Source organism: Chrysochloris asiatica, unplaced genomic scaffold (genome assembly GCF_000296735.1).
Source record: "Chrysochloris asiatica unplaced genomic scaffold, ChrAsi1.0 scaffold00001, whole genome shotgun sequence".
In the NCBI taxonomy this organism is placed as follows: Eukaryota; Metazoa; Chordata; class Mammalia; order Afrosoricida; family Chrysochloridae; genus Chrysochloris; species Chrysochloris asiatica.
This window is the reverse complement of record NW_006408519.1, coordinates 43,949,554-43,967,156: the sequence shown is the minus strand read 5'-3', so window position 1 is coordinate 43,967,156 and position 17,603 is coordinate 43,949,554. Positions and strand designations below refer to the sequence as shown.

The 17,603-nt window shown below is 43.7% G+C and overlaps 1 protein-coding gene across 1 annotated transcript in view; it reads right to left on the bottom strand.

Moving 5' to 3' along the window:
* LOC102830618 (KH domain-containing, RNA-binding, signal transduction-associated protein 3-like) overlaps positions 1 to 17,603 on the bottom strand; it is a 225,650-nt gene that overhangs the window by 133,683 nt on the left and 74,364 nt on the right. Inside the window, exon 2 of the mRNA XM_006830720.1 lies at positions 13,923 to 14,041. Within this exon, the coding sequence (XP_006830783.1) occupies positions 13,923 to 14,041 (119 nt within the window). The remainder of the gene's footprint in view (positions 1 to 13,922; positions 14,042 to 17,603) is intronic.

Genomic DNA, 17,603 nt, shown 5'->3' with positions numbered 1-17,603 from the left:
AATTGTTCCGGAATACTCATGAGAGGTGCAAATTAAAACAAATGAGATATCATCTCACACCAGCAATAACAGCAAAGAACAAAAAAGTAGGGGACAACAAATGTTGGGGAGAATGTGGAGAGACTGGGATGCTCCTACATTGCTGGTGGGATGGCAAAATGTTCCAACCACTCAGGAAAACAATATGGCACTTCCTCAGAAGGTTGGAAATAGAAATACTTTATGATCCAGCAATTCCTCTACTTGGTATTTACCCACAAGAAATACGAGCCTTAACACGACTAGATAGATGCACACCAATATTCATTTCAGCACTATTTACAACAGCAAAAAGATGGAGACAGCCTAAGTGCCCATCAATGGAAGAATGGATAAACAAACTGTGATACATACACACAATGAAATATCATGCTACCCAGAAAAATAACAAGGATGCTGCAAACCACCGCATAACATGGATAAACCCTGAGGACATTATATTGAGTGAAATTAGTCAGTCACAAATTTTGCATAAAATTTGTGAAATATTGCATAAAGCCATTTTTGTAAAAGATTAAGGAAAAGAACACACACTAAAAAGGGAAAAAAAATCATTCTTTGCTGGTTACTGGGATGTATGGGGTGGGTTGAGGGGAGGAAGGGAAGAGTAGAGCACAGGATTGCTTGGGTGGTGGGGGGTAGGGTAGGTGGGCAATACACAAGACAGGGGAGGGGAATGGAAGAAAAGGCAGATGGGAGAACAGTTAGGCAAGTTTGCATGGACTAAGTGGGACAGAGGTAAATAATAATCTATGCACAACCTTGGAACAACAGGGCTCTGGGATACAGGAATTGAGGCATGGTTTGAATGGGTAAAAGAGGGAAAATAATGTTAAGATGCTTTGCTGTCTTTTGAATCTTGGTTTTCCTTGCATTACATTATAAAATAGACACTGGAGGGGGAGAGAAGGAAATCACCAGAAACATCATCATAGAAAGCTTGTAAGTCCTTCTTCAGCCTATAACTGACTGGAACACTAAAATAGGGCTAGAACGTGCCCAGTGAGGGAGGCTTCCTGTGGAGCCTCTGCATTGCATAAAGCCATCCAGAATCTTCTCAGGTGGAAAATAACCACTTGAAAAGACAAGCAGACCAGCCTGGAGTGGCTACAAGAACAAAAGACATTTCTTAAAAGAAAGACCAGCAGGAAAAATAAAAAACAATAAGGGCAGCCTGATTGACTACTACTAGAACAAGCAAGTTGTTCGCCTAGGAGCCATCAAGGCAAGTGGTCTGGACCCCTCAGGGCAAACCCCCTTCTAAGACTAAGACTCAAGGGGAATACACAAACAGCATGGTGACCATGCTCGTCACTGATAAGGGCAAGTGGGAGAAAAACAGCAATGAAATTGTGAGCTAAGTCCAACCACGTTCAATAGACTCCTATGAACCTGGGTTGAGACTTGGTTGGCCAGCAGTATGGCGAGACCTGGGGACTCCTGGGCTCAGAGACAGGGACTTGACCACAGAGGACTACAGCGCTGAGTGAAGCATCCAACTGATATGAAGTGAGGGGAGATGCACAAGAACTCCTATACTTGCAGATAATACCCACTTGACCTGGCTTCAATGGCTGGATGATCAGAACTCAACTAGAAGAGGAAAGAAGAGGGAAAAAAGAGTAATCTGCTACAATTGGATTAACTTGACCTAAACTTATGGATGTAGTAGCTCAAAAGAGGGAACAAATCTTTACAGAGAGGATCATTCCCAACCCTCGGTACACAGGGTTGACAGGGATGGGCAACTTAGACATTGGCTACAAAAAAAAAAAAGGCAGGGGGTGTGGTGGGGCTACAACGGCAAGAAATGACTAGTTTTCAAGCTTTCAAGCAGGAGCCTAGTTCCAGAGGGGGCAGGGGAAGGTAGAATCTCCACTGAGTGGTTTCCAATCTGCCTGAATGGGGCTGATGAAAGGAGATGGGGATAAGACTCTTGTGGTACAATAGTGAATAGCTTCTATCAGGACTGACTGTGAGGGTTGGAAATGTAAAGGTAGATAGATATTTTGTAACAAAAGGAGGGGAGTGGTTGATTCTGCAGTCCAGAAGTAGAGGTCCCTGGCACCCTCAAGGGAAAAGAGTAGAGTGTGAGACCCTACCCAAAGAAGCAGTGGTACCAGAGATGGAGATAGAGATGATGACATGGAGAGATGGAGAGGCTAAAGACATGGGACTTAGGGAGGGAGAGGGACTGTGTGCTGAAAGCCAGGGGGCAGGCTATCAGGGCGTACCCTTTGGTGGTTTGATGATGCATGGAAGGAATTGTAATCATTGCAATGTAACAAAATATGATAGGATGAATGTAAAGCTGTTGTTCTCCCATCATGTAAACTACCACTCAATTCACAATAAAAACTTAAAAAAAAAGATGGAATGCAAAGGTTGGAAACTAAGAGCAAGGATCAGTAGCTAGAATACATGGTCTTGGTGATAGAAATGATGCTACAGATTCTACGATTGTGATGACATAATTTTGCAAGATCAACACTTATTCAGAGCAAATACCTCATTTACCAAACATAAATTGTGACCATACCCATGAACCTCACCAGGTAGAATACACAGGACTCGATCTGACTGTGTCTGTGGGAAGACATGGTGGGAAACCTCCGCATCATCAGCCAAAACAAGCCCAGGGGCAGCCTGTGGACGAGACCACCAACTGCTCATATGCAAGCTCAGGCTAAAGATGAAGAAAATTGAAACAAGCCCACGAGAACCAAAATAATGACTTTGAACACTGTTGTTGATAATTGTCATAAAGTAGGTTCCAACTCATAAGGTTTCCAAGGAGTGGTTGGTGGATTGGAACTGCCAGCTTGAGGTTCAGTGCTTATCCTAGAGTTTCAGATCATCCAACGTGAATGCAGAGATCATCTAAAGAACAGATTCAATGGAATTTGACACTAATTTGACACCAGAAGGGCTGTGGGATGGCATCAAGAACATCATACAAGAATACAACAAAAGGTCACTAAAAAGGCAGGAAAGAACAAAAAGATCAAAGTGATGTCAGAATAGACTCTGAAACTTGTTCCTGAGTATGGACATGCTTAAGTGAATGGCAGAGACTAGGAAGTAAGAGATGAATAGAAATTTCAAAGGGTAGTTTGAGAAGACAAAGTCAAGTATTATAATGACATGTGCAAAGACCCAGAGTTAGAAAACCAAATAGGAAAAACATGCTCAGCATTTCTCAAGCTGAAAGAACTGAACTTCAGGCCTCAGCTTCCAATACTGAAGGAATCTATGGGTAACATATTGAATGATGCAGAAAGCAAGCAAAGAAAATAGAGGATAAACACAGAGTCACTATAGTGAAAAGAAATGGTAGGTATTCAGCCATTTCAAGAGGTTGCATATGAGCATGTGAGCAAGGACCAGTGGTACTAAAGGAAGCAGTCTAAGCTAACTGGAGACACTGGCAAATATCAAAGCCCCAGGAATTCATGGAATACAAATTGCAATCTTTCAACAAATTAATGAAGACTAGAGGTGCTTACTCATGTATGCCAAGAAATCTGGAAGACAGCTACTTGGCCAACCGATTAGAAGAGATCTACATCTGTGTCTACTCCAAAGAGAGGAATGCCTCAATCATCGAACAATATCATTAATACCACATGCAGGTAAAATTTTCTGATGATAACTGAAAAATGGCCATAATAGTAAAGTGACAGGAAACTGCGAGAGAGTCCAGCAGGATTCATAGGCTGATGTGGACTCACTGTGGACCTCAGATGGCTCTTGGCTGAATGTACAGAACTCCAGAAAGGTGTCTACTTGTGCTTTATAGACTATACAAAGGCTGTCGACTGTGTGAACCATGACAAACTATGGATGATCTCACAAGCAACCTGCACACAGACCAAGAGGCACTCATTTGAACAGAACAAGAGGATACTGAATGGTTTAACATTAGCAAAAGTATATACCAGGGTTGTATTCTTTCACCGTGCATATTCAATCTGTATACTGAGCAAACAGTCTGAGAAACTGTATTATATGAAGAAGAGCGTTGCATCGGGATTGCAGGAATACTGCAAAAATCATGTCGGGGCCATGCCTAACTTCCTCTGGCTTTACAAAATCAAACTCAGAATCAGCCCAAGGCCAATTCCTATGATGTGGAGAGCAGACATGACTCTAGCCTACAACCTTCCTTAGCCTATTCTGACACCAAGCATCCCTCCCCACAATACCGTCTACTTTATGTCTGGGTTTGATAACCCACTGAGATGGCTGCAGAAATCCTGACAATACTCATGGTGATGGGGTTTGTTAAGGAAGTGGAGAGGGTCCAGTTCACAATCAGAAACATCTCAGGATGCAGGAGTTCTCCAGTCAGGAACATCTCCCATCTGCTAAACTGCAGGCACGCCTCACTCTTGTTTGTCTTTGGCCTCTTAGCCATGTGCACCCTTGGCCTCTGCTCTGCTTGGTCAAGTGTCACCAAGCTCCTTTAGTCACTCAGGGGATTTCAAAGGGCACAGTCTGCAAGCCAGCCTCTCAACCATGGGCCTCAGCTTTCCTGGCTCATAGCTGCTCTGTCGCTCCATGTTGCTGCCTCAGCCCCCACCTCGGCTAGCACTGCTTCTCTAGGCAGGCAGCTCACGCTCCACTCACACTCTTCCTTTCTTGTGCTGGGATCACCTATTCATGGTTCTCAGATGGCTCCTTTTAGACCTAGAAGAATGGCAAAAACTAACCAATCCCAGCCTTAGAGCCCTATATCCCTTATTTAAATGATTCCACCTGGTATGGCACTGTAGGATAAAGTGCTGAACCTCAAAGTTGGTCTGAGCCACAAGGTCAGTAGTTTAAACTCACCAGCCACTCCATGGAAATCCTATACAGGATCGCTATGAGTCAGAACCAACTCGACATCACTTAACAACAACTCAATCATTTGGTGGGAATTAAGAAAACACTTGATTTAAAAAAAAACCTATCAAGTAAATTCAAAGTGCCACAAAGATTCATTAACAACTTGTGATATGCAATTGATACAACCTTGCTTGCTGGAAGCAGAGAGGACTTAAAATATTTACTGATGAAAATCAGAGACCACAGCCTTCAGCATGCATTATACCTTGGTTTAAAGAAAACAAAACTCCTCACCACTGGACCAATAGATAACATCATGATAAACGGAGAAAAGATGGAAGTTGTCAAAGACTTCATTTTGCTTGGATCCACAATCAACGCTCATGGAAACAGCATTCAAGAAATCAAATGATATATTACATAAGGCAAATCTGCTACGTAAGATCTCTCTGAAGTATTCAAAAGTAAAGAGGTCAGCTTTAGAACTGAGGTGAGTCTAACTTAAGTCATAGTATTTTCAATAACCTCATATGCATGTGAAAGACAGACAATGAATAATTCCGCCCATAGAAGAATTAACGCATTTGAGTTATGGTGTTAGAGAATACTATTCATAGTATCATGGGAAACACCAAAGCTCCAGGAAATCATGGAATACAAATGGACTGCAAGAGCAACAAACAAATCTGTGTTGAAAGAAGTCCAGCCGGAATGCTCCTTAGGATCCAGGATGGCCAGACTTTACGTCTCCTAGTTTGGATGTATTAGCAACCGGAACTAGTCCCAGAAGATGGACAACATGCTTGGTAAAATAGAGGGTCAGCAAAAAAGAGGAAGACCCCAACAAAATGGCATCATGCCATGGTGGCAGCTGTGGTGTGCGGATGGTGCGGGAACCGGCGTCATGTATTGTGCCTAGGGTCACTGCCAGCTGGAAGCCACTCCGTGGCACCTAACAACAACAACCCTTCAGAAGGAGACTGCTAGACCTCTTTTCCTAGTTTCCTACTTTGGAAGTACTACTAAAGCTTGTCCTCCTTGGGTGAAATTTGAAATGACAGTCACATATTTTCCAACATCACAGCAAAACACAAGTCACCACAGTGGAACAGACTGGAAGTGAAGTATTTGTTTTCAATCCTCACCTATCAAGACTATAGGTTTTGTTGTTGTTTCTTTGTGTTGTTTTGAACATTTTATTGGGCTGGAGGAAAGTTTACAGAGGAAATGAATTCCCCATTCAACAATTTATGTGCATTTCATTTCATGGTATTAGTTGCACGGGCCGTTAGTGTTCACTGACGTCCACAGTTTACATTAAGGCTGACTCGTTGTGTTGCACCTCTGGATTTTGACAAACGCATAATGCCATGTGTCCACCACTCTACACAGTATACTTTTACTGCCCTGTAAAGTGCCCTGCACTCCAACCCATAGCAACACTGTATAGGGTTTCCAAGGAGCAGCTGGTGAGCTTGAACTGCTGACCTTGAAGTCCAGTGCATTAATCTGCAGCGCCACACCAGGACTCCAACACAGGTATATGATGAAATATAACTAAGGTATATGAAGGAATATAACACAAAGCCACAAGCCAGGCTCTCATACACAGAACGCAAAGGAGTGATTAAACTCTTGTGAGACCATCTACATTGTGGAATTTCCCCCCTTTCATTCCACAGGGCATGTTCACATCGCTGTAAGACACCTACATAAACGACGTAAAGGTACCAGTATCAATCCATGCACTGATTTATACCTACACTGGGTCGATTACGACTCACAGCTGCCCCATCGGATAGAGTAGAATGGCCCACCCACACAGGGTTTCTCAGACTGCGATCTTTACGGGAACAGACAGCCATGTCTTTCTCCCATGATGGGGCTGGTGGGCTTGAACCTCATGCCTTGTTGTTAGCAGCCCAATGCTTAGTCCAGGGCTCCTTGTACTAAACGATTCCAACTCACTTCCATCAAGTCAGTTTGGCTTCATAGTGACCCTATGCGGGGTTTCCGGACAGCCTCACCTTTCTCGAGTGGATCTGCTAGTGGGCTTGAACTGCTGACCTGTGATGAGCAGCCCAATGCTTATCTCACAGCACCACAAGGGCAGAACAATAAAGTTTCATTCCTTAAATAAGACATCCAATGCTTGTAGATCACCAGTGGTGTGGTGTGTAAGGCGTCACTTCACTACTTATATGTTCTCCTGTGTTGTCATACGTAAACAGGAGATGGTAACAGCCCACCTCAGGAAGCAGACAACACTGAAGGAGCTACCAGGTATGAAAGGATTACCACAGTACCTGGCACATACAAAACCATATGCTTTTTACAGACGTAATTTACATACAAGCAGATTTTCTAGCACATTCTCCTATCATGCGATGAAGCTGACTTGTGAGTCCCCCGCAGCATACTCCCTCTTTAGGCAGCAGCCCCAGAGTGTTTGCACTTCTCGACATTATGATAAAGGAAGAACCAAACTGTCCAGAAACACAACTGGGTGACCGTGTTCACAGGTCTAATTCCTGCCTGCTGTTTTGTTTCTGTCCATGGCCTGAGGGAAAGATGTGGTCATTATTTTTATCAGCTCTCCCATCAGCCCTACTAGTGTCCATGATACAACTCTGGGCATAAAAAACATCAACTCTTCGTTTCTGCTGGTAACCTATCAACTGAACACAAACACCAATCACTTCATGTAAATCTTTTTTTTGGGGGGGAAAAAAAAGTTTCTGAAAATCAACTAGGAGTCACAAAGAACACAACACTCCACCTATCTATATGACTTTGCAGGGAACTGGTGGCATTGTTGGGTAAGTACTGGGCTAAGAGCCACAAGGCCACACACAGTTCAAAGATGAGGCTTTCTGTTCCTGCTAACATTTACAGCCTTGGAAACACAATACAGGGTCACTATTAGCTGGACTCAACAGCACTTAACCACATCGTATGACTTGTCCAGGAAGTTGTTAGCCTCATGAGGATTTGGATGGAACAGGCTCTATAAGAGAATGTTTCTCTGAGCTTTAAATCAAATTGCAGTCAGGAGGATGTTGTATAAGAACATTTTATTCAGAAGTCTTCTGTAAAGACCTGGGCATCTTGCTGAAATTGACCTATACAGTAGCACAAAATAGCATGTCATTTCCCAGATGTCCCCTGCCCTATGTATATTGCAGTGTGCCAGGGCCACTTCCTCACCCTCACCTGGCTTATTGTACAGACATTACCAAATGCTCCCTCTCCTCTGTCTTCCAGTAGTCCCTCACACCAGACTCCTCACGCTGCATTATAACATGTACTTATTCATCTGTGTTCTCTACCAAACTAAGCTTTGGGTGACCGAGGACAGTGCATGTCTCCATCCTCTTGGCTTCGCCAGCACAGTGCCTGGTTCCAGAGAAGGTCCTCAATACGGAGACACAGATACCTGAATGAAAACAGGTACCTTCTAACCCACAAGACACAGACAAGTGCCCAAGGAGCTTCCCTGGCCCCACTGCTGACGTGGTTCAGACATGAACCCACCCCCATCCAGGATCATCTCAGAACCAAAGGTTAGTGTTCATCAGCAGGAAACATACGAGGAATCATTTCAGCCGCTCAGAACCAGAAGAACCACAGTAAACAGCGCCTCCCTTGAATTTCTGGCTTTTCAGGCTGAGAGTGGCCACATTTCAGGGCTGGAGGCTGTGCTGGGCGGCCGCTGGCTTCACAGTGCTGAGCAGGCTGCATCATCAGGAGAGAAGCTAGGTGATTAATAAAGACCGCTTTATTAACCAGTTTCACAAGGGCAGATTCTGCTTGACTCTGGGGCTGGAAGTGTGCTGTCAGCAGCCCCGTACCCCCCGCAATCGACCCTAGTTGACCTCTCCTCCCTGATGTTCCAGAGAGGCAGCTCCTTGGGCTTCTTCCAGCTCAGCCTGTTAAGGGACAACAGGCTTTGAGAAAGCTCAGCCTGAGAGGCGAAGGCAGTGCTACGCTGGGTTTTCCACCAGGCTGGTGGGCAGAGTGCATGCCAAGCAGAAACAGCCTTCTGCCAAGCATTCCAAATGTGACAGGTTTCTAAGCAGCCGACTTCAGACATTTTGAGTAGTTGGAATGGATGCAGTGTTCTGTCAGACACAGAAATGACCGTTGGTCTTTTCCTGTCTCCTCACAGGGGACGCTGAGAAGCAGCACTTGAATTGGATACACTGTACTGACAGACTTCATTTTGCTTCACACGTGTCCTCATCCACCTACTCGGTTACCTGGCACTGACATCGGACCAATGTCTGTTTCTCTTTATGGCGTTTCGGCCACATAGAGAATACTGAGCACAGACAACCCAACTAGAAAGGTGTCCATGAGGCACCTTCTGCTCAACAGTGAGACTACCCACGAAGCACTTACCAAGAGGTTTTCTGTGAAGTTGCAACGCACACCCCAGTTCTGCAGGTATGCCTGAGGAATCTCCCTACAGACACACCATTTGTAGACAATAGCTATAAACTCTGAGCAAAATACAATAATCTAATCAAGTGAAGTCTCTGGAAGTGATCAAAATCAGGCAGCTTCTGACAAAGGAGTAGATCTTGGAAGGCGGGAATGGAGACTTGGGGTGAATTTACTGATTGTACTGCCTTTAACCTGAGCGACCAAATTCAGGACAACACAAATGCTGAAGCATGAAGGAAAAATACCAGGAAAGAGAGAGGCAGAGGTGGGGAGTTCCACAGGGTGAATATGGTGCTGGGACTGGGTTTTGTGCCAAAAAGTTGATTCCAACTCACAGTGACCTAGTACAGGGCTCCCGAGGCTATAAATCTTTATGGGAGCAGAAGGCCTCACCTTTCTCACAAGAAACAACTGGTTGATTCAAGCTGCTGACCCTGCAGTTAGCAAGCCAGCTTGTAACCCAAATGCTGACCCCGAATCAGCATGGAAAGAAATAGTCAAGAGGCACAGTAAGGAAACACCTGAAATGAAGTCTGAACTTCTCTCCCAAATACAAAGTTTACACTTTGAATCCACACTTGTTAACAACTACTAATATAAAATGATCAACATTCTTCAGAGGAGTCTAGGAAGATCCAGAGTGTACACTACACATCATTCCCAATGCCCTCAGCACAATACAAAATAAGTCAACTTGGAAACGACTACAACAATATGACTTCATCAAGCAAAGGTCAAACTGGATCTGACTAGGATTTGGGAATTAGTAAATGGGCACTTCAAAGCATCTATCTGACATATACGAGGGGCCTTCAAAAGGATCATGGAAAATTTCCGTTACCTTGTAATTCCATTTTTCCACAGAATTTTTATGGCCACCTATATGTGTATGTATATATGTATGTTTATATATGTATATGTGTGTAAGTGTATGTGTCTGTGTGTGTTGTTTTGTGCTGCTGTCAAGTCGGTTACAACTCATAGTGACCCTGCATAGGGTTTCTAAGGAGTGGCTGGTGAGTTTGAACTGCCGACTTTGCTGTTCAAACAGACCTTGTGGTCCAATGCTTTATCCCACTGCACCACATCAAGACTCCATATACACATAGATGTATAAATGGAAAGATGTTTATGGAGTCCTGGTGTGGTGCTGCAGGGTAATGCGTTGGTCCACAGGTCAGGTTGAGTCACAAGGTTAGCAGTTCAATCCATCAACCACTCCTCAGAAACCCTATACAGGGTAGCTCTACATAGAGAGTGCTCTGGTAGCACTCTCTCTCTCTCTCTCTCTCTATATATATATATATACATACAGGCACACACACACACATATATAGGCACACACACAAGTGTATAAATGAATCAAATGTAAATACTTAAACAGAAAATTACAACACCTGACATAAAAAAATGCATCTTGTAATTTTAACAGCAAAATGAAGATGACATAAGAAAGAATCTGCTAAAAAAGGTCCCATTAAAGTGTTCAAGAGCAAAGATGTCAAGCAGATGCACAAGACCCAAGCCAGGGTCTTTTCAATGTCCTCACCTGCATGTGAAGACTGGACAACGACCAAGGAACACTCAAGAAAACCAGATACCTTTGAATGGGAAAGGTGGTGAAAAATATAAACATGCCACAGCCTGCTAGCGGAAAGAGCAAATCTATCTTAGAAAAAGTACAGCCAGAATGCTTCTTAGAAGCCAGAATGGTGTGTGACTTTGTCTCACATCATTAGGGTATGCTATCAGGAGGGACCAATCTCTGGAAAAGGATATCATGCTTGATAAAGTAGAGAGGGACAATGTAAAAGAGGAAGCTCCTCAACAAGATGGACTGACACAGTGGCTCAGCAAGGGCTCGAACCCAGGAATGACTGTGAGGATGAAGCAGGGGTGGGCAGTGCTTCATTGTGTTGTGAAGAGGGTTGCTACAGTCACAACCAACTTGAAGGCACCTAACAACAACAACAAATCTGCAGCTAATCTCATTCTTTATGACAAGGAGCTCTGGTTGCATAGTGGTTATGAGTTGGAGCGAGGATTTACAGCCTCAGAAACCCTACACAGGGTCGCTATGAGTCAGAAGCAACTCCACGGCACACCACCACCACCACACAGTAAAATCAGAATGCTCGCCTCCTAAGATCGGAAACAAGGAAAAGATGTCCACTTGTTTTCAACAATACCCTGGCAATTTTAGCCTATGCGATAATGCAAGAGAAAAAAATAATGTATATACAAATTGGAAGGAAAGAAATACAACCATTTATGCAGATGATATGATGATTTCCATAAACAGCCTAAGGAATCTACAAAACAATTTACTAGAATCAAGTGAATATTGCAAGATGGCAGAGTACAACGTCAACACAATTTATAGTAGAAACAAAAAAATTTTACAGGAAAATTTAAAAGTACTCAATTTACAACAGTTTCAAAAAGCATATGGCATTTAGGGATAAGTTTAACAAATGCATATAAAACCCTTAAGCCTGAAATGTACAAAACACTGTGACAGAAATGAAAGGAGATTGTCACAAATGGAGAGAGACGCCACGCCATGGTCCAAGAATGGACATTTGTGACGTGCTGTTGAGTGGGTTCTGACTCACAGTGTCCTGCCCCAGCTTTCCCAGGCTGTAAGTCTTTACAGAAGCAGACCACCACAACTTTAGGGCACAGAGCAGCTGGTGGGGTCAAAGTGCACATCTTTCAGTTAGCAGCTGAGCACTTCACACCACGAGGGTAACTGTGCAGAAGTCAAATATCACCAAAATGATCAACAGATTCAATACAATTATAATCACAACACCAGCAGATCATTCTGTGGGAACTGACACACAGGGTCTCAGATTGATATGGAATTGCAAAAGGTCGAGTATATCTAAGCAGCGTTGAAAAAGAAGGACAGAGTTGGAAGGTTTCTATTTCCTTACCTTCAAACAAAGCTATAGTAAACAAGGTGGTATGGTACTGGCATAAGGATCAATGAATCGATGGATGGACTAGTAGGAAGCCCAGAAATATGCCCCTATTCACGTATCATCGGATTTTCATCAAGACTGACAAAACAATCACTAGTGTGAAAATATCTCTAAACGAATGGGGCTAGAAAATTAATATCCATATGGGGGAAAAACAATAAAATCTGAACTGTTTCTCACATGCAATCCTAAAACTAAATGCTGAAATTATAATGTTTTCAGGAAAATACACTGGAGAATATCTTTATAATTCATGTCATAAAGGACACAACATTTCCTGAGAACTGACAAAGAGTTCATAGTTCACAGAAGGTAATGCAAAACTCACCTGATATATTAGATCCCATCAAAATGCAAACCTTCTACTTATGACAAGCCTGAGCTAAACCTTCACTAAAGGTCTAACTAACAGAAGACTGGTATTTATCCCGGGACTATAAAACGTTCCCAAGATGCAATGAGATGAAGACTCCAGCCCATTCAGAAATGGGCAAAAGATTTGAACAGAGGCTTTAGAACAGAAGAAACATGAATAGCCATTAAGTATAAAAAATGACCAGGGAAATGCAAATTAACATTACAGCAAGATACCATTAGATTGGCTAAAACAATGAAGACTGACATTAAAAACATTGATAAAGATGTGGAGAGACCACACATTTGCAAGCACGGTTCATGGAAATGTTAACACGATACAATCACTTTGGAAAAAGGTACAGCAATTTCTCCTAACTGTAAGCACACAACAATCTTGATTCTAGGTTTGTACCCAACAGAACCATGGACACGAAGTCATAAAAGGAGTTGTAGGAAAATGGCCACAGCAACTCAATTTATAAACACCCCAAACTGGAAAGAGTCCTGACAAATGGCTAAACAAACTTGTGGTAGTTTTCCATAGTGGAGGATTACTGAAAAGGCTTTTTAAATGAACTATGGATACGTTTCTATGACTGTAAGCATGAGTCATGCAGACATGGGCACTCACAGGAAAGAAAAGAAGAAAAAATGTCAAGATTTAAATGAAATTAGGATAGATACTTTCTGAATACTAATGTGCCAAGTACCATGCTAAGCATTTAACAGAAAGTTTTATTTAAATCTTCACAACTCAACATCATCTCACCCACAAGAAAACAAAGGTGGAGAGAGAAGCCCCAAGTCATATAGCTAGTAGGTTGCAATCCGAAGCCCAGTTTTTTAGCCCTTCATCCTGTTCACACCAAAGTCAAATGCAAAAGACAGAATCACTACTATTGTTGTTGTTGTTGTTGAGTGCCATCAAGCTGGTTCCGACTCAGAGCAACCCCATACAGGGTTTCTGGGATGTGGCTTTATCCCACAGCATCACACCAGGACTCCGTATTTCTTAGAAAAATCATGCCAGGGTAAATAGGCCACACAAATAACGCCTGGCAGGGTGCACTTACAAAAATAGTGCTGGGGTGGCACACGGTGGGGGGGACGTGTTGCATGGTTGGCAAAACATAACTATTTACTTAAAACTAAATCAGTCTGTAATGAACTTTTAAAGGGAAAACATCTCTGGATAATGCGAAACAACAGAAATGAAATATTTGCTCCCTTGAGACCCCTGAGGCGCAGCCCTCACCGGCTTACCTTAGGGAATTGTTTTACAGGAATTAGCACTTTCTGTCCCAGCTTCATGTTCTTATTAATCACCACGTCAATGTATTTCTCTTCTTCCTTGCTTTCTCCTTTTTGAAACTTTTCTATTTCTGTGGAGGGAACGAGAGAGGCATGAAGTGGGTGGCATGGAACTGTGGAGGTCGGGGACTCTGGCTAGCTGTTCTGCAGCATGAAAACAAACAGGAAGATGGGGGGCATACGAAGTGGAGAGATTCCCCATCAAGGACACATGTCCCCTTCCATCAGCAACTCTTTCTCACACACAATGGGGGTGCGGTGGGGGTGGTGCATGCATCATGGCTCTGCAAAGTCAAATCTCAATCGTCCTTGCTACTGGAGAGGACCGATGGACTAAATGATGCTGGTTATGTGCCTTGGAGACAGTTCAGACTCAGAGCAACCCTGTGTAGGGTTTCTGAGGCTGTAAATCTTTATAGGAGCAGAAAGCCTCATCTTTCTACCATGGAACAGCTGGTAGTTTCAAACTGCTGACCTTGAGCTGAGCAGCAGTCTGACTCATAACCATTACGCTACCACAGACTAAATAGCAAAGACCAAAATGAGGAATTCTGGGATCCTAGAGCAAGGCAGAAAGCATCATCAGCTCACTGTTACGAAGGACGGGTCCACTGTCTACCAGCCTCACCTGGCCCCCTAAGGCCAGTGATATCAAGTCTTGACTCTTTAAGGCTGCAGTAAAGGCAGCTTCAAAGTTCCCTCAGTAACTGCTCTCACCTTCTCCCACAGGACACATCCCAAGGGCAGGCTCCTGCATTTGCTAACACTCCTTTCTCTCATCTGATGCGGGTCTCATGACTCCTCTTCGAGCGTCTCCTTTCAAGACCCAACCAGATGAAAAACCACTTTTCCTATGCCGCCATGCCCTTCCTGGTGGGCACCACAGGGATCACACAGCACTCCGAGTAAAGCACAACCTGGACCATGTGACAGGAGGAGGACAGCTGGTGTCTCCCGTCCACAAGGTGAATCCCTTTCAGGTAAAGTCTATGTCTTCATTCAGCAAACACCCATGACTAGGTGAAAGCTTCAGGTCCTGGTAATACCAGCAGTGGTGGTGGTGGTGTGCTGTGGAGTCGCTTCCGACTCAGTTAACCTGTACAGGGTTTCCAAGGCTGTAGATCTTTATGGGAACAGAAAGCTTCATCTTTCTCCAGAGGAACAGCTGGTAGTTTCAAAATACTGACCCTGAGGTTCGTAGCCCAACTTGTAACCACTATACTACCAGAGCTCTTTGGAAATACCAGTATCCAGCTACATTTATGTGCAATACCAGTATACGGCGACATTTACGGGTCTGTCTGTAGCATGGGCTGGACAGAAGGACGCAGATACTCAAGGAACATGGAAATACCAGTATCCGGCTACATTCATGTGGCTGTCTGTAGCATGTGGTGGGGCTGGACAGACGGACACAGATACTTGGGGGCTGGAGTGGCTGCTGATCGAAAGATTAAATGAACCGTTCCTCTAAAGACCATTAGATGCCTGGGCTCGAAGGTGAGGAGAAGGTGCCAAAGATAGCATCAGTTGTTCACAACTGTAAAACACAGCACAACAGGAGGATGTTTAAAGTAAAGATACTTTCATGAGATTCAATAATGAAGCCCATTGCAAAAGAATGGGAAGCTGTCCAAGAGGATCTATGAGCTGACCAGGACAATCTACGTGACACAGTTGTCTAATATTTATGCCTTCTCTTAACTTGGAGTTTCACATCCCAAAGCCCAAGCCCCTGCCTAACTCATCTCCCTAGGATGTAGAAGGTACTTTTGTACCAGCTGGATGGTCCTTTAGGTAACTGTGTAACAGTAAGGCTAACCACGAAGGACATCCATCCTCCTATCAAGGTCAAATGCACAGGGGACTTGATTTTCAACAATCGCTGACTGAAGGGCATCCAGATGACATGTGGTAATTATTGACAACCACACAATTTAGTGCATCAATGTCAGCCCCAGCTCAGGAAAAAACAAGGAAATGTGTGAAGAAGGTTTAAAATAATACAGGGGACCGAATTCCCATGTTCTCAAACCATGTCAGTCCAGAATTCTAAATTCAGAAATAATATTTGCTTTGTGTTTTGTTTGTTCACATGTTAATTGTTTTTGCTTCGGTACAGTACAGATCTTGTTAATCAATGGCCAATTCCGTTTATTAACCTACAAAATATACTATAATCCATTTTAAAGTAGTCAAATCTTTTGTTAATCTGAATGAGTTCATCCTGTAATATAACACGTTTAGTAGTATACGTTATCCTTCAGTGGTGGTAGCGGTTCTGTGCCAGGCACACTCACAGCGGCCCCATAGAGGGCTCCCAAGGCTGTCAATCCTTACAGGAGCAGAAAGCCTCCTCTTTCTCCAGTGGTGTCGCTGGTAGAATCAAACTGCAGACCTTGCAGTTAGCAACCCAACTCATAATCCCCTCCACCACCACGGCTTTTTATAACTGCTTAAAGGACCTCACAGAATCAAACACATCAAACTGATACCTTTGGCATGTTTCAGCAATTTCATTTATAAATTTATCCTACTAATATACTTGTCGTCATGTGCCACTGAGTTGGTTTTGACTCACAGCGGCCTCATATAGGGTTTCTGAAAGTGGCTGGTGGGTTTGAACCACAGCGTCCAATGCTGATCCTATAGTGCCACACCAGGACTCCCAACAGACTTGACAGATGTAAAATAACACTTACAAGGTCGTCCACTACAGCACTATCTTTCATGGAGCCACACTGGAAACCATCTAACTGCGTATCCACAGGAGACATCCAAGTTGAATGAGCTAGTGCCCATCATGCAGCAAAATACAACTGGCTGCAGCCACTTTCAAAAGTGAAGCAGCTCTTTATGCTCCGATACAGGACTGTATGAAAGGTATGGAACATCTCCACCAAATACACTATTTAGGGGACATACACATACAAGTGAACAGGGTAAGAAAAAGAAGGAAAAACAATAATGGCAGTCTGATTGACTACTACAAGGACAAGCAAATTATTCGCTGGAGAGCCATCAAGGCAAGGGTCAGATCCCCTGAGGGCAAACCCCCTTCCATGACTGAGACTCAAGGGGAATACACGAGCAGGCATGTGGTCTGGCTGGTGACCACGTTGGTCACCGATAAGGGGAAGTAGGGGAAAAACAGCAATGAAGTTGTGAAATAATGCAACCACATTCAATAGACTCCTGTGAACCCGGGTGGAGACCTGGTTGGCTAACAGTATGGCGAGACCTGGGGACTTCGAGGCACAGGGACAAGGACATAGTCACAGAAGACTAGAGTGGAGAGTGAAGTGTTCAGCTGATATGAAGTGAGGGGAGATGCACAAGAATGCTCACACTTGCAGACAGCACCCATTTAAGCTGGTTTTCAATGGCTGGATAATCAGAACTCAACTAGAGGAAGAAAAAAAGAGTAATCCACTACAATTTGATAAACTTGACCTATACTTATGGATGTAGTAGCTCAGAAGAGAGAATAAATCTTTCCCACCCCCTCGGTACACAGCGAGGATCATTCTCACCCCCTCGGTACACAGGGTTGACAGGGATGGGCAACTTAGACACTGGCTACCCAAAATGGGTGGCTACAAAGGAAAGAAGAGACTGGCTTACAAGCTTTCA